This window comes from Diplotaxodon limnothrissa, linkage group LG3, assembly GCF_057381915.1.
Source record: "Diplotaxodon limnothrissa isolate DT_005_m linkage group LG3, D_limnothrissa_male_GT1.1, whole genome shotgun sequence".
In the NCBI taxonomy this organism is placed as follows: domain Eukaryota; kingdom Metazoa; phylum Chordata; class Actinopteri; order Cichliformes; family Cichlidae; genus Diplotaxodon; species Diplotaxodon limnothrissa.
This window is the reverse complement of record NC_140598.1, coordinates 47,964,132-47,987,258: the sequence shown is the minus strand read 5'-3', so window position 1 is coordinate 47,987,258 and position 23,127 is coordinate 47,964,132. Positions and strand designations below refer to the sequence as shown.

The window sequence follows — 23,127 nt, the reverse complement described above, 5'->3', positions numbered from 1 at the left end:
AGCCCTTTAGTTCCAGTGAATGGAATACTCTGCGTTGTACTCTCAGTGCTTCAGCATAACAAGACGTTTCGAGATATTTCATGACCCAAAACTTTGAGTGAACAGTTTGGAGCTGAGCCCTTCTTTTTCCAGCATGACTGAGCACCAGTGCACAAACCAATGTCCACGAAGACACGGATGACAGAATGACAAATGACAAACCCGACAGAGCACCTCTGGCATAAATTAGAACAGAGACTGTGAGCCAGGCTTTCTCATCCAACATCAGTGTCTGACTTCACCAATGCACTTCTGTAAGAATGAAAACTCCCATAAACTTAAGCTCGGGGAAAGCCTTCCTAAAAGAATCAAAGCTGTTATAGCCGTAAACGGCGGGCCGACATCAAACCCTGTGGGTTACAAATGGGATGTAACTAGAGTTCATATGCATGTGAACAAGTGAATACTCCTGGTGATGCTGTTCAGTGTAAAAGAAATGAATGAAGGATTAAAATGATCCAGTTGAGTTACCAAAGAAGGCTGTCGTATCACCCAGATAGCTGGAGACAATTTTCTTCCTGTGTTGGTAGTGATAAATTGGAAAGACACATCTGATTGGTCAGGTTTGTCTTTTTTGGTAATCCTATCCTAAATCCTATTTCAGTGAAACTGAGTAATTAGAGATTAATTAGTATTAGTTAGACTTCACAAAGGAGATTATAATAGCGCGATCTGGGATTTGAGAGAGCCATTGGGATTCAGAGGCCAACAAGTAGTACACCAATGCTAATTTATGTCTCTAACCAATTCTCATACAAGCATATTAAAAATGCACGTATAAAGGTGATAAAGAGTTTGAAATTATGGTCTTGAATGTTTTAAAATGGGCCCAGGTTCTCCAGAACTTCAGCAGAACGTTAAACCATCTCTGTATCGCTGTTCTCTGCTCTGTTCTCCACAGTTCTGGCAGTTTGGCGAGTGGGTGGACGTCGTGATTGACGATCGGCTGCCGGCGAGAGATGGGAAGCTTCTGTTTGTCCACTCAAAAGATAGAACTGAGTTTTGGAGCGCTCTGATGGAAAAGGCCTACGCCAAGTAAGAGTGGTACAGGGGACGGCACCTGAGGAAAAAAACTTTAACTTTAGCAAACGCCGATCTTTAATATGTATTATTTTGTCCCTGTAGGGAAAGCAGCCTCTTTCATATTCTTCTTATGCTTCAAATAAATAAGAGAATCTGTGCATCCAATGATTAGATATGTTTTATTGAATGCGTCAGATCTCTGTCTGACTTGATTCTACTCAGTCATGAGTTAAGACACCAAACTTGGCATAAAGGTGCAACTTATGGCCCTGAAGTGTCTTTAGCATGTCAAATATTGTTACGTCATCATGTTACCTAGCAACCACCTACCAAGAGGCCCTTATGATGCAGCAAGCGTTGTATCTTACAAATTTTATGACAATACCATGTCATTTATATTCACAAAAAATGGTTAGGATGTCATGATGTTGCATAGCAACCACCTAACAACAGTCTAAAAACACAGACCTAACAATACTGCAGCGTGAGCATGTAAGAAAGATGCAAAAAGATTGTAAAATGTGTTACAAGTAGCTGAATGATAAGTTGTAATCACCTGTAAATTATGGATTGATCCAAATTCTGTGTGTTAACCTATGTTGTCTGCACTTGGACATGTTATGGTTTCACTTTTATCTATTTTTCTTACACTGTCATTGAGCCTTTCTGCTGTTTGCAGCCTGCGTTTACACTCAGTCAATTCTGATGCATTCTCGAAAGAACAAATGTTCCCTCGTATTTCCTTTAGTTTGTTTGTTTATGCTAACCTTACAGTGATGCACACATGACATGAAGTTGTGTCTGCTCAGGTTTTAGTTCAAAACAAAATCTGATCACAATTGAGGTCAGTTTTCATTAATTGTCCCCGGCACTTCAGAAATGAGTGTTTCTGGTGCCAAAAAACTTGTGGCCGGCATGATTGAGAAATACTTGAAGCTCTTAAAGAGGGCCTGAAGAAACACAGCTGCTTGAGTGGACAGCTGTGGCCCCGGTTGTAAATTTTGGCTGGCTGTGTAGGAGAAACTCATCATTGTTCCTATAAGTTTACGGCTTCCGAGTTAAGAGAGCTTCCTGGATGAGTGTGACGTAAAAGTAAGATTACACATGTTCCTGTGCAGCCATATATGGTATTTTAGCACATTGTTAAGCAGTGACACTTTAAAATATAGAAATAAGTTTCTGCATATATTAGGGTTTAATCCTCAACTCTAATATTAAACTATGCAGTATATTTATTTATTTTGTAGCGGGACTCCATTTAATTTCTATTTCTCTGTGACGCAGGTTGAATGGCTGTTATGAGGCTCTGTCAGGCGGCAGCACATGTGAGGGTTTTGTAGACTTTACTGGAGGTGTGACGGAGATGTATGATCTGAACAAAGCCCCCTCGGACCTCTTCAGCATCATCCGCAGAGCTGTTGAAAGAGGATCACTTCTCGGCTGCTCGATTGACGTCAGTACTGCAACATTCATTATTGTTACTTTTATTTTACCAGGAACTCCCACTGGGATCAAACTCTTTTACTCTTTTCAACACCAAATACAAAATGCACAACATAATACAAAGTATAAATGATGACGCTAAACAATAAAACATAAAGTTGCTTATGAAAAGAAACATCCACAAGTCTCCTTCACTGCGTTCCTTAGTATCCTTTTAAATTCACTGGTAGATGAAGGCATGTTTTTATATTATATTCATGTAAATTATTCCAAGTCCAAGGTTCATAGTAAGAAAATGCTTTTTTTTTTTTTTTTTTTTACTTTAACAACAATCCTTACATAAATTTACTGTCACACATTCCAGTTTCCTCCAGTGTACAATTCATTTTATAATATGAGAGATTTTGCTATATCTCTTACAGTTCAGAGACCAGCAGCTAAAAGTCAGAAAAGTCTTCTCCTCAGTATCACCACTGGGGCTCAGGAGGGTCCTGTAAACAAAGCCCGTGTATGGAAAACCAGGAGGGCGCAGTGAGGACAGGGAAAGGTCTGGAGCTGGCAGGAAGTCAGTGCAACTGTCAAGGACACTTTAGCAAAGCTTGTGTTTGCAGACAGGGAGGACTGAACTTCTGTAATCAGTTCAGGCCTCCCTGTTTAGGCCTCCCTGTTTCACTTGGGTCCAAAGAGCAAAATTAAAAAGGAAATGCGTTTTCTCTTCCAGAGATGATGAAATTGTAAATGATTGACACGAACAGGAACGAATAAACAGAGTCTGTTTGTGCTTCTGTGCTTAGGTTTAAATGACACAGGAAAAATCTTCTATATTTACCCTGTAGATTTATTCTTTGAGATTTTTGCTTTTAATGAATGTGCCATGCTGTGAGAGTGACTGCTAATTATATCGTTTGATTTCACCGACCTGCAAAAGTACGCGCGTACATCTCCTGTCTTTGTTACCGTCATTCTGATTGTCTTCATCCATGGTAAAGAGTCACCTTTTTACAAAGCTGTGATTGCAGCCATTCCTCATATGAACGATCATGAAACTGACCTCGCAGCCCCACAGTTGTTAGTCAGTGGTGCCAGTTTGGGTCATTATGCAAATGTACCGTTTAAGGTCGGGGAAACCTGCAGTCAGCTGAAACTAAAGAAGCCACACGGATGAGTGAAAACGCCACGTCCAGATGAGCAGAGTCAACTTTCACTTGTGTGAATTATAGACGTCACAAACCCCTGGTTAACTCTGTTTAACTCTTTTTGTTGTGTTGCCTCATTCTCAGATCACCAGTGCAAATGATATGGAGGCCGTCACCTTCAAAAAGCTGGTGAAGGGACATGCCTACTCCCTGACTGGTGTGGAAGAGGTGAGGTCTACAAAAATTATTTAACACAACATAAAACTCCTTTCAGATTTTCAGTATTTTGAAACTGGGTCTTGATCAGGTTTGGTATCGATACTAGTGATATTCAGACTGCTCAGCTCTGCTGTTTACTGCATCGTAGAGACGTATATACATCTATGCACATCACACAAACAACTATAACTAAAGAAAGCAGGCTTAGGCAGTGTGTGTTTATTTTCTGTATTTAATGCATCTGTTTGACATTTGTTTAACCAACGAGAGGCAGCGCATTTATTTTGCACGGGCAAAACAGATTCCTCATGTTTGCTTTCCCTTTACCCTTCACCCATACGTACAGCATATTATAAAGAAATGTAAATGAAATTGTGTTGAATTTGTTCTCTTTGGCTTTTGTTTTGGGCACAGCACAAGCGTCCTTTGCAGTACGGAAAAACATTGGAGTTACACCGTTAATACAAAATCAGACATTGCACTTGACTTCTGTCATGTTACCCAAGTCACACAAATGTGCGCAGGATACTAAAAAGAAGAACAAGTGAAGCAGATGGAAAACATGAATGTGTGTGTGTGTGTTTCTTTGCATGTAGGTGTCGTACAGAGGAAACATGACAAAGCTGGTTCGCATCAGGAACCCCTGGGGAGAAGTGGAATGGACCGGAGCCTGGAGTGATGAGTATGATTTCTTTATTTTGTTCTATGCAATTAAGAATCACCAAGTTTTCCTTTGAGCCTGGATGGCACTGAAAGGAATTTTCCAGCTGTTTTACTGGGTCCAGGACTTCAGTTTAATCATTTTTTATTTATTTATTTATTTATTTATTTTAAACTTTCAGCGCCAGAGAGTGGGACTCTATTGATCCGTCTGCCAGAAGTCGTCTCCAAAACCGCAGCGAGGATGGTGAATTCTGGTGAGTGTACGCGAGTGTTTTGCGCGTGAAACATTTGAGACTTGTCACTGGAGTGGCGGGTCTAATGTGGATTGTCTGTCCATCCAGAAGTAAAGTGCTGGGCAAAAGTCTCAAACCAGTCCTCATGTCTTCAAATTTTGCCAGGAAAATGGGAAATGGGTTGACTGATTTATTGAAATATGTGCTAACATGCTTGGAAATACTTACAATGGGGGAAAAAAACATCTCAAATTTTCCCCCAAATCCTTCAGGATATACTGCGCAGCTAAAACATGGCAAGTCTTCAGCTCATAAGGTGCAAAAATATAATTTTGTGCTGTCAGACAGTGATGTACTTGAGATGTTTTATAGATTCATTAAAGAAATGGGAACAATTTGGGTTTTTTTGTGACAGTCTCTTATGTCTAGACATAACACTGAGTCATCCCTTACACGCCTTTTTAATGCTTAAATGATTTCGAGGTCAGTGTTAAGTGTCTTAATATTCCTCTGAAAAATAATCCAGTACAAGGGCTGAACTGAGAATGAAGAAGCCCATTGAAACACCTGCAGAGAGCCAGGAGAGCTAATGCTCACTTTAATGATGACAAAGTCTTCCTCTTTGGAAGCAAACTATAAAGAAATGAGGGGTGACTCAAGACTTTTGCACAGTACTGAAGTTGTTTGAATTGTCTGTTTTTCTTCAGCACTGAAACGAGGTTCCATCTTTGGACTTAATGATTGAAAACTAACGATAAAATCGAATCTTCCAGGATGTCATATACTGATTTTCTGCGTGAGTTCTCTCGTCTGGAGATCTGCAACCTGACGGCGGACGCCCTGCAGAACAGCCAGATGAAGAAATGGAGCTCCTCACTTTTTCAGGGGGAGTGGAGGAGAGGCAGCACAGCCGGAGGCTGCAGGAACTACCCAGGTAAGATTAGTGGTGCAAGTGAGAAGAAGGGGAAATCGCAGGGTAGGACATGGACAGTTGTTGCATCTCACCAGACTCGTGTCTCGTGGTGTTTTAATTCTGCTTAATACAATTTTTACTTCAGGAATTTTTGTAATCAAAAAAGGCAAGTTGGAAGATTGAGTGAGGAAGGGATTGGGTTAACTTCCTGAAGGAATGTGAACCAGTGACTTCTATTTAAGCAATGAAACAATGTATTGTCTTTTAAAAGGTTTTGGAGATTCTCTACCAGGACATGCAGAAAATGGGACTGTTTTCAGGATTTACTGCAGTATAAATAGGTGTTAAGGGTTATGTGGTTATTGTCTCTTCACATGTGATGTATCTTGTTAATTTGTTTTTAATTGTGATTATCTTTCACAGAAATGTCATTCAGTGTTTAATAAGACAGAGCAGGCTGTACATTAGCTCACTTTGTTCCTTGTTACTCAACATCAGTTTATAGCCTGAAAAGGAAACACTTTAACTTTTTCATCTTTTGTCTCCAGCAAGTTTTTGGCTGAATCCTCAGTTCAAGATCATGCTGCAGAACCCAGACATGCAGGGCAATCCAGACTGCAGCTTTGTGGTTGCCCTCATGCAAAAGGACCGCAGGAAGAAACGGCAAGAGGGCCAAGACATGGAGACCATCGGTTTTGCTCTGTACGAGGTTAGCAAAAAAAAAGTAGATTTCTTTCTTTCTTTCTTTTTTACAACACTGATTATAATCATGTTCCATCTCTGCTATCTTTGCAGGTTCCAGATGAGGTATGAGGTTTTTCTACTTTCCACATATACACATATACGTGTATGTGTATATATATATATATATATATATATATATATATATATATATATATATATATATATATATATATATATATATATATATATATATATATATATATATAAATAAAAAAAAAAAAAAAACAGAGAATAGAATAAAAACATAATGCTACCTCTGTTAATGGCCCTCTCAGTTCAAGGGGAGTTCAGGGGTCCACCTGAAGCGGGACTTTTTCCTCTCTCATGCCTCCAGCGCTCGATCAGAAACCTTCATCAACTTGAGGGAGGTTAGCTCACGTTTGAAGCTGCCGAAAGGGGAGTACATAATCGTCCCCTCCACCTTTGAGCCAAACAAAGACGGCGACTTCGTCCTCAGGGTGTTCTCTGAGAAGCCTGCAGGCTCTGAGTAAGTAGCCACCGGCTTGCAGGAAGTGTAGAAGACATGTTTGCTGTGACAGTCATGTTGGGATTTAGACTGTATATACAGCATTATATACAAAAAAGGTTTCACAACGCCTTATAAGTTCACAAGACAGGCCTATTAACTTCATTAGTGATGACGCATCTGGAATTGCCTTCCCAAAGCCCCAACCTCGACCTTATTCAAAACTCTCAGTTTAAAGAAACTCCGCCAAGAGGAGTTGCCTAATATCCAGCCAGGATTATGCCAGAAGCTTGGTTAAGGTCAAGCTTGCTAAGGGAAATTATTGGTGATGTATGTGTGACTATTACAGGCTGTACATATACTTTCGGTATATGTACATATACTTTCGGTATATGTACAGGCTAAAATTATTGCATCCAATTTTTGTTTATATAAATATAATGCTAGTGTATGTCTGTGAAGGTTCTCAGTCATCCAGGTCATCGTAGTCTAAGGAGCTTGGAAAGAAAAGCGTCTGGACTTCTTTAAGTTGCTTGAAGACGTTTCACCTCTCATCCGAGAAGCTTCTTCAGTTCTAAGGTCAAATGGTGGAGAGTCCCAGATTTAAACAAAGTGGGAGTTTCCCCCCACAGAGGGACAAAGGACCCCTGATGATCCTCTACCTAATCACATGAGCCGAGGTGTGAAAATGGGTATGGGTCACAATCAGCTTGGGTTTACGTCCACTGTGGGCGACCATCTTTGAACAGAGGCGGTGGTTTACAACACCAACTGTCTGCCATCTATAATCCAGTTTGTAGATGTAGAGGTCTGGGCATTCCTCGCTGCACTGTACAGCATACACCACATTGTTAAGTTTGTGTTTTGGAGTTTTGTCTTTCGGGTGAACCAGTTTTTGTCTGAGCGTGTTGCTGGGTCTGAAATGCACCGGGATGTCATGCTTGGAGAAAACCCTCCTGAGTTTTTCTGATACACCGGCTACATAGGGGATGACGATGTTGTTGCGTCTGTCCTCCCTCGCTGGTGTCTGGTCTTCTTTTCTGTGCCTCTTTGCTGACTTTAAGAACGCCCATTTAGGATAGCCGCACGTTTTGAGTGCTTCCTTTAGATGTGGGTGTTCCTTCTTTTTCCCTTCAGGCTTAGAGGGAACATGTTCTGCCCGGTGGTGTAGGGTCCTGATTACTCTAAGTTTGTGTTCCAGAAGGTGATGGGAGTCAAAGAGGAAGTACTGGTCCGTGTGTGTGGGCTTCCGGTAAGCTTCGATGTTGAGGTTGCCCTTCTCTTCAATGTGCACAGCGCAGTCCAGGAAAGGCAAACAGTTATCCTTTGTGTCTTCCCTAGTGAACTTGATGTTTTTATCCACAGCGTTAATGTGCGCAGTGAAGGATTCCACTTCACTCCAGTGCATTTCAGACCCAGCAACACACTCTGACAGAAACTGGTTCATCCCAAAGACAAAACTCCAAAACACAAACTTAACAATGTGGTGTATGCTGTACAGTGCAGCGAGGAATGCCCAGACCTCTACACATTGGAGAGACCAAACAGCCACTTCACAAGCGCATGGCACAACACAGAAGAGCCACCTCCACAGGACAAGACTCAGCAGTCCATCTGCATCTTAAGGATAAAGGACACTCTTTCGAGGATGCCAATGTTCACATTTTGGACAGAGAGGACAGATGGTTTGAAAGAGGAGTGAAAGAAGCCATCTATGTCCACTGTGAGCGACCATCTTTGAACAGAGGCGGGGGTTTACGACACCAACTCTCCGCCATCTATAATCCAGTTTTGAGATCCCTTCCCAGACGCCTTAACGCCCACTCACATCCTGGGCCATCTGACCTCAGGAAATCACATGACAGGGTGGGGCCAGGTTTCACAATGAGCTCACCGAAACCCTGGCTGATTGTGACCCACACCCATTTTCACACCTCGGCTCATGTCAAAGTCAACTTTATTTGTCAATTCTGCCACATGTACAGGACATACAGAGAATAGAAATTTTGTTACTCTCAAACCCTAGATGAAATAGCAAATGAACATTTAAATATAAGAGAGTGATTAAAAAATGCAAATAAAATAAATTAAAAAGTAAAAATTTAAATAAATACAATACAATTTAACAAGAAAGCTATGCAATATACAATATACAATATTCAGGTAAGGGTGAATGATGTGATTAGGTAGAGGATCATCAGGGGTCCTTTTGTCCCTCTGTGGGGGGAAACTCCCACGGGGTTTAAATCTGGGACTCTCCACCATTTGACCTTAGAACTGAAGAAGCTTCTCGGATGAGAGGTGAAACGTCTTCATGCAACTTAAACAAGTCCAGACGCTTTTCTTTCCAAGCTCCTTAGACAATGCTAGTGTATAGGTACTCAAAAGCTAAACATACATGTGCTAACATCCTGTCAAAAGGGAGTTCACATGATAATTGTGTTTTTCTCTGTACGTATTAGTGTAGTGTCTACCTTACAATAAGGAGCATCTTGATGAAATTGTTGTTGTGATTGGGAACTATATAAACAAAACTGAAACTGAAGTCTAAATCTGACTTCAGCTGTTGTCTTGTTTCTCCATCAGGGAGCTCGATGATGAAGTTAAAGCAGATATTCCAGCAGAGGTGAGAAGAAGTGACCCCATGTGACCACATCTGGCCATATTGTGCGAAAGGAGGTGGGGAAAAAAGCGTGTAGTGAACACATCTGTTTTTTGTGTTTCAGGTTCAGCTACATGAGAGTCAGATTGACCCAAGCTTCAAGAATCTCTTCAGGCAGCTGGCAGGAGCAGTAAGCACGCTCTCAAAACTTGTAGGAGATAGCAATAGTAGTCCAAGGCACCTGCGCAGTCACATTTAATATAACGCACATCTGTTTGTGCCCACAGGACATGGAGATCAGTGTCACAGAGCTGCAAACCATATTAAACAGGATCATCAGCAAACGTAAAGCACTGCCATTATGAAATGTTTCTAACATAGTTTAGACTTCAATATTTAAAACAGACGTGTATTCTTCCCTCTTTTCACTTCACTTCCTGCCGTCCACAGATAAAGACCTGAAGACAGATGGCTTCTCACAAGAAGCTTGTCGCAGCATGATTAACCTCATGGATGTATCCTTGATGTGAAGTTGAAATATGTGCTTCCTGTTTCTTTTGTTTCTGGATCTCGTCATGTTAATGTCTCTCTGACCACGAAATGTTCCTTAGCGTCTTCACTCAGACTGATGGCACTGGGAAGTTGGGCCTGACAGAGTTTCACGTACTCTGGGAAAAGATTAAACGATACCTGGTGAGAGTTAAATTGCATGACTGAGTTAACAGTGAATAGCTGGTGCACTGGTGTTTCCATTTTGTTATTTGATTCAAACTGGTGGTCTCTTGTCCCCCCCTTCCCGTATCTAGACTGTATTCAGGCAGTTTGACGTGGACAAATCGGGCACCATGAGCTCCTACGAGATGAGAATGGCTCTTGAATCTGCAGGTATTATTTTTTTAATATTAAAGTGCAAAAAAAAAAAAAATCACAAAAGCACTTTTAAGTCCCAGCAGTATATGCAGAAAGCATTTTTTCTGAGTTGTAGGTGGAGCACCTTCGCTGACATTTTTTCACATTGTTGTATGAGTTTTCTTGCTTTTGCTTCCTTCAGGTTTCAAGTTGACTAACCACCTGTTCCAGCTGATCATCCTGCGATACACAGAGGCAGACATGGCTGTCGACTTTGACAACTTTGTCACCTGTTTGGTCAGACTGGAGACAATGTTCAGTGAGTGACACTATTGCAGTTTTTCACTGGTTCACAAGGGACAGTCTAACTGCTTGTGCAACTTGATCCTGCTTTGCTGTAAAAAAAAAAAACCCCAAACATACAGTGAATGGCTGCAAAGCTTAACAGAAGCTAAAATACTTCTGTTCTGAGTCAAATGATCTTTTTTGTTTCTCTTACTGCAGAAACCTTTAAGAACCTGGACACTGATGGAGACGGTCAAATATCTCTAAACTTCGTCCAGGTATAAATTCCCATCACAAATGCTGTTGTATAAACAAAAGCTTGAGCTTTTTTTTAATAAGGATTCATCCACATCTGTGCTGAAACAGCTTGTTTTTCTCCATTCACTCTCTGTGATTTATTAAGAGTTTTCATTCATTAATCCCAACACTCTCTTTGTTCTGCAGTGGATCACCCTGACCATGTTTGCCTAAAGATGAGTGGACTCCTCTGTAAATTTTGCACTGCAGCTCTTGGTCTGTTATGTGGTTTCAGAAGTGCCTTTTTCCCTTCAGTTCTTCCTCACCCTCTATGCTGCGCATTGCTGAGGTCCTCTGATGCTTAAAAACCTGTAAAATCTTGATTACAGTGCCTGTACTGAAAATGTGTCGCCTGTCTCGCCAACTGAAAGACGCCCGCTTCTCCACTTCGGTCAACTCTGTGATAAAACTGGCTACTCTGGGGTCTGAAAGAAAACACCTGATTAAATCTGAGGGTGTGGAGACATACTTGTATTTTTCTTTTCTTTTTTTAACTGGACCAGAACTTGTTAACGTACAAAATTTAGTTTACAAGCTAGCTTTACCTTTTCGTAAAGTTAACTGTGTAGGCTACATGCTAAAGCTAGCTTTATAGAAAGTTACTAAACACATGATGAAGTGCCAAAATTGTATGTCACTCAAAGCCCACAGAAACTTTACAGTGTATTTTACTAAGGTAACTATGACATGATACCAAAGCCAAAGTAGTGTTTATATGTTACATTACCAAGTGTAATGTCTTAAATGTGACATGGTCCAGGCCTACGTTGTTTTGCTAGCATTACACAATTTGAAACATTAAGCAGACATAAGGCTGATACAGCGTTACCCCGACCAGATTTTGTTTGTAGGGTTTCTTGCCATCAACTTTAAAAATTAAAATAAATTATGTGAAGTTATTTATTTGCTCAATTACATTGAAGAAGAATGTAATCTCACAATCAGCTAGCTGTTGTGTTTTTGGGGTTTCAATCACGTGTTGCCAACAGGGAAATTTCAGGATGCCCTTCACTGGACAAACTTACGCAACATCACAGTCATAAGATGGTTGAAGGGTGCTTTTAAAAATTTTCATTGTCTGTCTTTATAAATGCTGATAACGATAGACTGGCAAGTAGTTGTTATCAGTCGATAATATTGGCCCACAGATAAATTGGTTGGGTTTTTAATAATTCTGATATAGTATGAATGTGGTTATTAATACATTAGCCAGACTTCCATCTTTAGTATAGCTTGTTTGTTATTTTCTAATCACTTCACTCTAACTTAATAACGTTATAATTAAATATTTACCACCTAATCTTCAGGGGTTTTTCCGCCCCTTTGACGTGAGAGAGGTTTGACTCCATTTGTGTTTGAGCTTTGTTGCATGTTGGGGTTTCGGTAGCATCCATAAATACCTCTGTGGCCAAATTCAAATGGCGACTGCTTAAATCAGCTGCTTACATTTGAAGACAATCTTTAGAAAACCCAGTGCTGGATGCAGTCGAAGTGGAGAGTTGCTTAGTGTGCTGGCTGGCATAGATGACTGTGCATTATAAATCTATTAGTAGTTTGTACTGTAGCATCACTGCTGGCCTCTTACATCCTGTGCCAAACTTTGCTTTCACCTCAGCATAAAGGGCCCGTTCAGATTTTGCAGAGACAATGGTGAGGTGCTGGATCATTGTGAATATTTTCTTCTAATATATACAAGCTTATCTTTATGCATGGCTCTGTTTTTGTTTTATAAAGTATGAAATAAACTGGACTTTAAAGTGGTAATAAAAAGGGATGTGTCAACGCTGTTTGAGTCTTCCCTTTTGAAGGGAGCAATATGTCAAAGTTTCGGGTAAGGGTAAACAGGGATGGGTGGATATGTTTGTATGCATGCTGTGTGAAATGTGATATATTGTATGACTGTCTCATTTCTGTCCCGTCAGGAAAGCAAGAGTTTTATCCGAGGTATTTCAGAGTTACACGATGCTGTCTGGAGCATCTACATGTAATGTGCCACAGTTTTTAAATGACAGTTTCTTTTGTTCTGCCAAAAACTTACAAATTTTTGCCTTTTTTTATTTTTAAGCACTTTTCTTTGAGAAGTACTGCCAAACCCTCACGTTTTTAAGATACTCTGACATTCTTGTCTTCTTTAATGTTAAGTGATGTTTGTGTAAAACTGTGTAATGTTTACAGTAATAACTTTTTTTGGGTCCCTTTGTGAACCAAACCCTTCATTATGCAATGCGCTGGTTTACTGTGTAGCTTTCTCTATATCACTTCTTCTATATAAACTTGGGAAATAAACATGGAGAGGTTTTGAGTTAATGTCTAAGTTTTATTGGTCTTGCACAGTCCACAGAAAAAAAAAAAGGCTGCAAATAAAACTGTGGAAATGGGTGTGATCATGATAGGGGGGAAATACACAAACTTGATATAGTAATAAATAGTACATTTAACAATAACATCCCACAAAAACAGGTACACTCAAATACATTACATACAATATAAGTTCGGTTAATGTACACATCTTTACAACCTTATAAAATTAAGACTTTTACAGCAGATTTTGGCTCTTTTTAAGTTAAATTGCAGACATTTACAAAGGGGATTCTATATTGTAAGATAAGGGAAAAAAATAACACTTTGTTTAAAATTATATAAAAAGAACTGAACAACTTTCTTCTGGAGCTGCTCAGCAGGGGAATGTGTAACCTTTTGTGCGCAGTGACATGAAATACGAGAACAGTTGAGTACGTTTTCAAAGATTCTGTGTCTGTGTGTCCAAGTGAGATTCTTCAGGTAACTATAATGCTTTCACCATTTGACCTCAGGCTAAAATCAGCTCAACTGAGTGGGATTTTCTTCAATGTAGAACATGACCACATAAAATATCCCAGAGGCCTAAACACGGCTGTTAGTCTCTTAGGCCGTCGTTGTTGTGCACAATTTTGGTCACCATGGTGGAAACGAGCCTCTCCAGCTGCGCCGCCCGCTGCCTGCCCACCTGGAGGACCTCCTCGTGATTGGCCCTCTCTTCGCTGTCGTAGTTCATCACAACCTGGTTGGTGATCAGGGAGAGGGCGAAGACACGCATGCCACAGTGCCGAGCGACGATCACCTCATGGGCTGTGCTCATGCCTGGAGAGGAAAAGATCGAGACAAATATAAACAACTCTAATAGAAAGAATAGAGTAGCCATAAACCAGCCAGTACACACAAGAAAGGATGTAAAAATGCAAATAACACAAAAGAGATGTTTTCCTTGTTTCTAATTGGCTTGGGAACTATGTCCTGTAATGTTGAGAAGCCTGGGATTTATAGTGTTATCAAAAGAAGAAGAACTGCAGATCTAATACTGCTGAAACCAACTTCGCTTAAGCTAATTTAGAGGCTTCTAATAAGTTTTACTGCTTTAATTTCATGAGAAGTCTCAGTATGCATGCATACAAAGAAGACTCACTTTAGGAAACTTAAATTTATGTTTTTCACGTGTTTTTGCTCCTCAAAGGTAAAGCTTCAAGTTGAGGTTTGGGCAGCCCGGGGCAAATCACACGTTTTCAAAGTCACTGCAGCAAAAGGACTTCAAGCATTTCTACTGAACTGTCATTTCTTGGAATAAAATTAAAAACAGCATGATGGCATTTGATACAGTGCTCTTTTGATAAACTCCACGTGCTTTGTGGGCATCAACTTGATGATTAGGTTAATATCAGACAGGACGCTGTGGCTGGTTTTTGTGGTACCACGTGGTTTGAATTGATCAAGTCCTGTTATCGCCATCAGCTGATAAATCTAATTGATAGTCCTTGTTATTGTGCTATTCTTAGTTAGTGTATTGTCTGTCTCTGTTAATGTTTGTTTATAATGGAGCACTGTAACGAAAAATAATTTCCCCTAGGGATCAATAAAGTATTCTGATTCTGATTGACACGTCTTAAAAATCCAGATGTGTAGATTCTGATCTGATTAAAGTTTTGGGACTTTACATTCATTCGTTACATTTACTCAGATCAACAAAACAATCAGCTCACCGACAGCATCAGCGCCAAGTCTATGCAGCATGCGACCCTCTGCGATTGTCTCAAATGTTGGCCCGCCCAGCACACAGTACACTCCCTCCTTTAGGAAATCTCCATAGCCCAGATCCTGTCCCACGTCCATGGCCAGCTGCTGCAGCTCTCTGTCGTATGCATCGGACATGCATTGGAAACGTACGCCAAACCTGACAGACGAAGGAAGACAGGAAGAAGATTAGGTTAAGCTTATAGGAGGTTTAAATGTCTGCTTTTTATGGCTGTACGAGAACACGTCTCACCGCTCATCGTTGGGTCCATTCAGAGGATTGATGCCAGCAAAGCCGGGCAGGTTGAGGTGGTCTTTGATGATCATGATGTCTCCCATTTTAAAGTCATGGTTGAGGCCTCCAGCTGCATTGGTCAGCATCACCGTCTCAACACCGAGCATCTTGAAGATGCGCATAGGCAATGTAATCTGGAAAAAAGAACATCACAGAATATAAATGAATAATATTTTGGGGGGATCTTGCTGAAAATTACGGGATATTTTTTTTGCAAACACACACATACCTTCTGTATTGAGTAGCCCTCATACAGGTGGAAACGTCCCTGCATGCAAACGCACGGCCTTCCTTTTAAGTGTCCAAACACCAGCTTCCCGGCATGTCCGTGCACTGTGGGAATTCAAAAATATAACAGTGAACATCAGCAGGAGCTGCTCAGCTGATGTGGAGTCACCATGGTAAAGTGTCGGTGTAGTAGGTGTAGCTCACCTGTGCTCTGCGGAAAGTTGGGGATGTCTTTGTAGTTGAAGGCCACCTGGTCCTTTAACAGGTCAGCGAGCCCTCCGAGCCCTGAGCCGCACACAATGCCCACAGTGGGTCGGGTGTCTGTCTGGGCGAGCAGCCAATCAGCAGTGGCCTTGCATTCCTCGTAGCTGTAGCTGGATGACATTAACAAAAGGGCAGAGGTCAGGCAGATCACCGTGACAGTCCAGCACACATGAACACGCTAATTTTATGGCTTGATATGATGCAGAAGCACATTTTTATGAATTTGGTTCACACAGGAAGATCGAAAGTAACCATGGTGACCAAAAATGTGACCTTCACTTCACAAGTCCAATATCAATTTTATTGACTGATTTTTACAACATTAGAACATTTCAAACTCTTTACTTCCACTCAATTGTGAAACGCGCTTCATTATGTAATTAGACGCGTCACTCCTCTTGGAATGAATCATTTCTCGACACTCCACCGCGAACAAGAGCGCATGCGCATATTATTTTTTGCATCCCCTCAGTCCAGTCTATTTTTTCACGCTATCCAAAGCCGGCCGTGAAAGAGCCACGTGCTGAGCAACACTGAACGAGAAAAAGTAATTAAAATATTAGAAATCTACTCACCAGCTGTTTTCCTCTGGAAACATTTCGGAAGATAAATGAAGCGTCTGAGAATGTAAGAAAAAAAATGTAGGTGTAAATACAGACTTAAAGTTTTAAGTCTGAAAATAAAAAAAGTTTTTAAGGCGTATAAAAATATCAAAGAGAAGGTGGAAGAAGTCTTCTGTTGAGTTCTTCTTCTCTTTTAGAGTCCCGTGAAGTATTCAGCTCCTCTCTCTCACTTCTGTGGAAAGAGGGGCAGCTGCAGACTTTATCATAGGACCGGTGACTCCCCCCTCCCGCCCCCTCCTCTGCTGACGCATGTACCTGCTGCAGTTTCATTGGCTGAGCGGACACACCTTCAGACCGGTATGCCACAGAGAAATACACACCCACGGAACATCCTGTACTACAGGTGGAGCTGGATATAAGAGTTTTCACGACATTTCCCACTCCAGCCCACTCATAACTTTTCATGTTATGTTCACATAAACAATCTATGATGTTTCGAGATCCACTGATCCAAGTAATTCTATTTATAAGTTAAAGTATCCATTCAGTCTTTATCGATCTGTGTCTTTGTTACTCTCACCGATTAAAAACAAAAGATGTTGTGGTTTCGGACACACAGCGTGTTTTTGAACATCACGTGTTTGTGGTCCACTTGTTCTCGTCATCAGTCTGCGAGTACTGTGTGTTATTGTGTGACGCAAGTTTTCAACCAATACATCCTACTGTCAACTGCAGTATGTGCAGTATGTAGTCATTTGTTTCTATAATGTTGGGCTTATAATATACATTTTCTCCTCTTTAGAAGGAAAATGTAAACTTTTACTTCTTTACAGACAATGACAGTAGCTACTTTAGTTATGTTGCATAGTGATTTCACACCATCGGCAATTTTAAAATGTGGTACAGTTATGGTCACAGATGTATGTATAAAGACATTTAGTTAGATTATATCCAACATTCAGATGATGTGAACATGATAATCTGACTAACATCAGTTTTATTGTCTAACTCAATTTTTTCCTCACAATCTACCAACAGAGACAAACAGACAACATGTACAGTATATTTATGTGTGCAGCGGTGCATAGATGTTGGAATAAATAAGAAATGGATAACTTGTTGCTATATATCCAGAATGAGGGCTCAACATTATATATAGTATATACAGCACAAGTATGTACAATGGTATGCAGACATATTTACAACAAAACAGTATAAAAAGCACACTTTGGTTCAGCAGCAGATATGCTGAATGTTTAGATAGAGACAATTTTTTTGTCTGATTTTTTTGTAAATGTATTACACTAATATTACTTTACTTCAAGTTGAGTCTTTTATTTTATAATAAATTCTATTATATTATAATTTATTTGCTTTGATGAAAAATCATGTGACCTGTGTTTGCTCTGAGTATCAGAAACTACCAAATAACTCTACAGCCTTGTTTAATAAATAAGTTTGGAAACAAAAAACAACTAGTTTCAGTTCAGCGTTCTCTCTAACTGTGCATTGCTTAAAAATGGATTGCATCACCATTTATCATTATGCATTTATCACTAAAATGTTTTGGCACACGTACAAGTAGACAACACATCCTGTTTAGAGTGTGCCTGTATTGTAAATAAGAAAAGTTATTAAAAGCATGTCACTTGGACTGAATGTCCAGTAATCGATGTGGATCAACACAGTAAACCACGGTCAAAACAGGTCAATAGATTTGTTTCCAAACTGGGGCGATACAGATGTGATTATGTTGTAAAAGGAGATAACCAATGTCATGGTGGTGAAAGCTGAAAAGTAATTCTATTTATAAGTTAAAGTATGTAAAGTTGAACTCCATTGAACTATAATGTTAATGAGTAGGAGAACTCATTAACCAGCATGACCAGTCAACTTAGTATTTATTACTTACTTTAACATTCACACAGCATTTTTAAGCACATAACAACTAAATCTGGTTAATTTATTTAAAATTGTATGGGAGGCTTTGGCTCAGGTGGTAGAGCGGGTCCTCTACCAATCGGAAGACCGGTGGACTGATTCCTGACCCCTCCAGACTTCTTGCTAATGTATCCTTGGGCATAATCCGTGTGTGTGTGAATATTAGCACTTGTTGTTCCAGTGTGTGTGATTGGAGATATGAAACTTGCAGTTGAAAGTGCTTTGAGGGTTTGACTGAGTAGAAGGATGATACGTAACAACCAGTCCATTTCTAGTTATCATCAATATTATCATTATTATTATTATTTAAGCTTCTTTTAGAGTAAATCTGACTAGTTTCGAGATCTTTTTAGAAATTAATGAGCGAGTCATGAAAGAAGATGTGTCAGTTTTTCACTGATGTAGCACTGGTGCTAGTGCCAAGCTTGATGTTTTAGGCAGGACAACAATGATTATAAATACCCAGGGCAAAAGTTGGAACCACAAATGAAAAGGCTGGAGCTACTTTCACAACTTTCACAACTTCACCAGTGATTGGAAGATCAGGCCTGTTCACTTGTTGTCGATTGTTTTTAGCTTCTTGCAAAAAAGAGTAAGGCTGGGCTTATTCAAGTTTCTTAAAAGAGGCCGTCTATGTCTGCTGTGAACGACTGTCTTCGAACAAAGAGGGTGGTCTATGACACCAATTGTCAGCCACCTATGATGCAGTATTGAGATCCTTTCTCAGACGCCTCAATCCCCACTCACACCTTTTGTTAGGTCACCTCAATAGATCACCCAACTAGGTGAAGCAAAACAGCGGTTTCACTCAAAACCTCTGATGGTAATGACCCACACCTTTTTCACACCTTGGCCCATGTGATGAGGCACATGATCAATAGTGGGTCAACAATCCTCTTCAGGGATAACTCCCTCTGGGTTTAAATTCCTGACACTCTCCACCATTTAGTTTTAGGACTGAAGAAGCCTCTTGGATGGGAGTTGAAATATCTTCACAAAACCTAGAGTCCAATGCTAAGGTATCTCTAATGCATAACTGAAGGGAGAGGAGAGATGGATGTCCATGAAGGATTTGTGTCAGTGCTGCACTAATGAGGTGAATTTAGATAATTCATCTATCAATTTCCCCCCACTTATCCAGTTCAAACTATGACTGGACTGGAGCCTAACAGGGCCAACACAGTGAGACAGATGGGGACCCATGCTTATATTCACACCCACAACCAGTTTAGAAACACCAGTTAGCCTAATGCATGTCTCTGGACTGTGGGAGGTCCTGGGTTTGAATACATCATCTGGCCATGGCCTTTCTGTGTGGAGTTTGCATGCTCTCTGCGTGGTTTCTGAATAAACAGTCATCTGCCTCTATGTGTTAACCCTGTCCAGAGTGTACCTGGCCTCTTGCTGTATGGGAGCTGTGATAGGCTGCCACCTATGACCCTGAATTGGAAAGTTGAATCAAATGGATAGAGAAAGTCTGTAATCATTACGTAAGTTATCCATTGATTTAATAGATAAGCAAAGAGGCCAAAACCCCCACATGCTTATCAAAGTCTACAGCAGCCAAAACATAGGTAGGACCTTGAATTGACTTGAAAGACTTGTTAGTCTAATTCTCCGTGTGTGTTACAGTTTGTTTCCAGGTCAGTTACCTCTCTGTTTGGGTTCTGGCTTCTGCATATCAGTTTTTGACTTTGCTTGATAACACATGGTAGTTGTTGACCTGTTGACCTCTGTGCCCCTCCCCTCAGTTAGAGCTAACACACCTTTGGATTAGCCAGTGAGCTGGGGCCATTTCATTTCCTCACAAAGGCCCACAGTAACTTTTTACCCATTTTCTCCTCACCCAACTAAATGTTTAAAAATTGTTCAGAGGGATCACCTATGTCTTTTTCGTCCTGCACTTGGTCTACACCTTTAGAAAAATTGTGACATAGAAATTAAAGTTTATTTTAAGGTTTAGGTTTAGGTTAGATCCAGAGGATAGGAAAATATACAATGTGCTAAACAATAAACATACTACTCACACTTGACATCATGATGAGCAGATCAAGTGCCAAGTGCAGCAGATGGCCCCGCCCCTCCCTGACCCTGGTTCTGCTGGAGGTTTCTTCCTGTTAAAAGCAAGTTTTTCCTTCCCACTGTCGCCAAAGTGCTTGCTCATGGGGGGGTCATACGATTGTTGGTTTTTTTTCTGTATCTATTATTGTACAATCTACTGTACAATATAAAACACCTTGAGGTGACTGCTGTTGTGATTTGGTGCTATATATATAAATTGAATTGAATTGAATGAGCTGATGAAGTTTGATTTAGCCCAGTAACTAAAAAATCCTCCTTCCTATAGGCTGTGAAAATAAATAACTACAAAGTTCATGATTTATCTCAGTTTTTTATACTGGAAATTAGAGGAAGTGATATTTTTGAGATTTGGTGGATTTTATTTAAATGACACGACCCACTGGTTTAGTTTTTTTTGTCAAAGATATTAAGTGACTGGTTTAGTTTGCATGTTTGTTGTTTGCTAGCAGGGCTACTAAAAAAGAAATCAGTGGAGCTTGGCCACTCACAGAAGTGATTCGTTTTTGGATTTATGGCCCTGAAATTATAAGATTGCAAGATATGGCAAAATCTATCTGCGGCAAAATCTCACATGCGTACCATTTTAATGTGGTCAGCAAAACATCTGGAAAGAAAAACATCTGGGCCTACATCTCCTTCTTGATCCAAAGACTCAGTTCTCGTGTGGAGAAAATGTTCAGCCTCTGGTCACCTCATATTATGTAACTCATGTCTGATTGGTTGCAACACTGTTGCCAGTCTGCATTCTGACAAATGGCATCCATGCCTGAATAAACAGCCATCGATTTATTTCAGAAAGCCAGTCATCCAGTTGTGTCACTTATTTAAACCTAAAAATGATTTCTGTGGTTTAAAGGAGCCTGACAACATGCATCTAAGGGTACAGAGAGGTCAGTACAACTTGACAGTCAGCCTTTTTGTTTTTATGGCAGTTTTTGTACCGTGCAGTTTTGCTGAATAGGCATTAGTGAGGCACCCAGCAGGGAAACAATGTCACAGTGATTCTGCATGTTTTTCTTGTGTGATGATATTAGCAAGGCTGCCAGAGCTAGCACAAGCTGAAATTTCTCACTCGGTAAAGGTCCTATAGGAAACTGTATGTTATTTAAATGAAAGGTTTTCTGTAAACAAATGCAGCTTCAGAAGAAAGCCTAAAGGAAAATGCACTGAGTTATATCTTCTTATAGAAGTAGTTCTAATCATGCTCGTCCAAACTCTGCAAGATGTTTGCATTGTTGTCGTGGGGGTGGAAAGATTTTTAGTGCCACTTTAAAATCAAATCAAATCAAATCAAATCACTTTTTATTGTCACATCACATGTGCAGGCACACTGGCACAGCACATGCGAGTGAAATTCTTGTGTGCGAGCCCCACAAGCAACAGAGATGTGCAAACACAACAACACAAACGAGCAAAATACAAGAATGGCCAACCTGAAACTAATAAATATATGTACAATATATAATAGTGTATGCATTTCTGGATGTGTATACTAAATATTTTCCTACGTGTGTGTGTGTGTGTGTGTGTGTGTGTGTGTATACACATTTTTACAAATTAAATAGTAAAAAAATAAAATAAAATAATAATAATAATAATAATAATAAAATATATAAAATATACAGAGTTGAATATGTGCAAAACAAGTGGCATTTATATACAGTGTGGAGTGCATAATGTTAAAGTTCCAGTAGTGAAGCTGAGGTGTCTATGAAGTGTTCAGCAGTCTGATGGCCTGGTGGAAGAAGCTGTCTCTCAGTCTGCTGGTACGGGACCGGATGCTGCAGAACCTCCTTCCTGATGGAAGCAGTCTGAACAGTTTATGGCTGGGGTGACTGGAGTCCTTGATGATCCTCCCCGCTTTCCTCAGGCACCGCTTCCTGTAGATGTCTTGGAGGGAGGGAAGCTCACCTCCAATTATCCGTTCAGAGCACCGCACTACTCGCTGGAGAGCTTTGCAGTTGTAGGCGGTGCTGTTGCCATACCAGGTGGTGATGCATCCAGTGAGGATGCTCTCAATGGCACAGTGATAGAAGGTCCTGAGGATGCGGGGGCTCATGCCGAATCTTTTCAGTCTCCTGAGAAAGAAGAGGCGCTGCTGGGCCTTCTTCACTGTTTTGTTTGTGTGTACTGACCACGTAAGATCCTCAGCCAGGTGTACGCCAAGGAACCGGAAGCTGCTCACTCTCTCCACAGCAGCGCCGTTGATGGTGATGGGGGTGTGTACTTCTCTGCACCTCCGGAAGTCCACTATCAACTCCTTTGTCTTTGCGACGTTGAGGGTGAGATGGTTGTCTTGACACCAGTGGGTCAGGGCGCTGACCTCCTCCCTGTAAGCCGTCTCATCACCGTTGGTGATAAGACCCACCACTGTAGTGTCGTCCGCAAACTTCACAATGATGTTGGAGCTGTTAAAGAAAAGGAAGATGTGTCCTGAAATGAACTTGAAGTGCTTTTTGTTTTTAATGCAAACTGATTTGTCATTAACCGAAGCCTGGGCCTTTCTCTTCACACATCACTGCTAAATGAAAACCTGAGCTTGTCTTGATGCATCATCCAGGTAAGGAAATCCCAAATGGTGACGAAATGTTTCTCCCACTGAAAACCCCATGTTCACATGAACACAATCAACGTTTTGGAGAAACCCAAGCTTGCATCACTCACGATGTAAGTCAAACACCAGCTGTGAAGTTAGTGTTGCAGTGTAGAAACCTGATGCCCTCAAGCAGAATGAGGAGCAGTTGAAGACATGCGATAAAGTCAGGTGTGTTCTATTTAAATTAAAGTGTGGAGGCTTA

General features: G+C 40.6%; 2 protein-coding genes across 2 annotated transcripts in view; one reads left to right on the top strand and one right to left on the bottom strand.

Moving 5' to 3' along the window:
• The window catches only part of capn1 (calpain 1), a 31,767-nt gene extending 18,571 nt beyond the window's left edge, over positions 1–13,196 (top strand). The window contains exons 5-22 of the mRNA XM_085349491.1: positions 941–1,074; positions 2,347–2,515; positions 3,786–3,869; positions 4,457–4,542; positions 4,703–4,777; positions 5,530–5,690; positions 6,218–6,378; positions 6,465–6,476; positions 6,689–6,900; positions 9,466–9,505; positions 9,606–9,671; positions 9,769–9,826; positions 9,932–9,996; positions 10,106–10,174; positions 10,288–10,366; positions 10,533–10,649; positions 10,835–10,893; positions 11,060–13,196. Of these exons, the coding sequence (XP_085205617.1) occupies positions 941–1,074; positions 2,347–2,515; positions 3,786–3,869; positions 4,457–4,542; positions 4,703–4,777; positions 5,530–5,690; positions 6,218–6,378; positions 6,465–6,476; positions 6,689–6,900; positions 9,466–9,505; positions 9,606–9,671; positions 9,769–9,826; positions 9,932–9,996; positions 10,106–10,174; positions 10,288–10,366; positions 10,533–10,649; positions 10,835–10,893; positions 11,060–11,086 (1,674 nt within the window). The 3' untranslated portion in view covers positions 11,087–13,196. The remainder of the gene's footprint in view (positions 1–940; positions 1,075–2,346; positions 2,516–3,785; positions 3,870–4,456; positions 4,543–4,702; positions 4,778–5,529; positions 5,691–6,217; positions 6,379–6,464; positions 6,477–6,688; positions 6,901–9,465; positions 9,506–9,605; positions 9,672–9,768; positions 9,827–9,931; positions 9,997–10,105; positions 10,175–10,287; positions 10,367–10,532; positions 10,650–10,834; positions 10,894–11,059) is intronic.
• Positions 13,197–13,232: 36 nt separating this feature from the next.
• Positions 13,233–16,534, bottom strand: pnp5a (purine nucleoside phosphorylase 5a). Its single transcript, XM_085349490.1, has 6 exons — positions 16,319–16,534; positions 15,684–15,853; positions 15,481–15,584; positions 15,210–15,385; positions 14,926–15,116; positions 13,233–14,032 (listed from the first exon to the last, which is right to left on the bottom strand). Exons 1-6 carry the CDS (start codon positions 16,339–16,341, stop codon positions 13,809–13,811), a joined length of 888 nt encoding a protein of 295 aa, XP_085205616.1. The 5' UTR covers positions 16,342–16,534; the 3' UTR covers positions 13,233–13,808.
• Between the last annotated feature and the right edge of the window lie 6,593 nt (positions 16,535–23,127).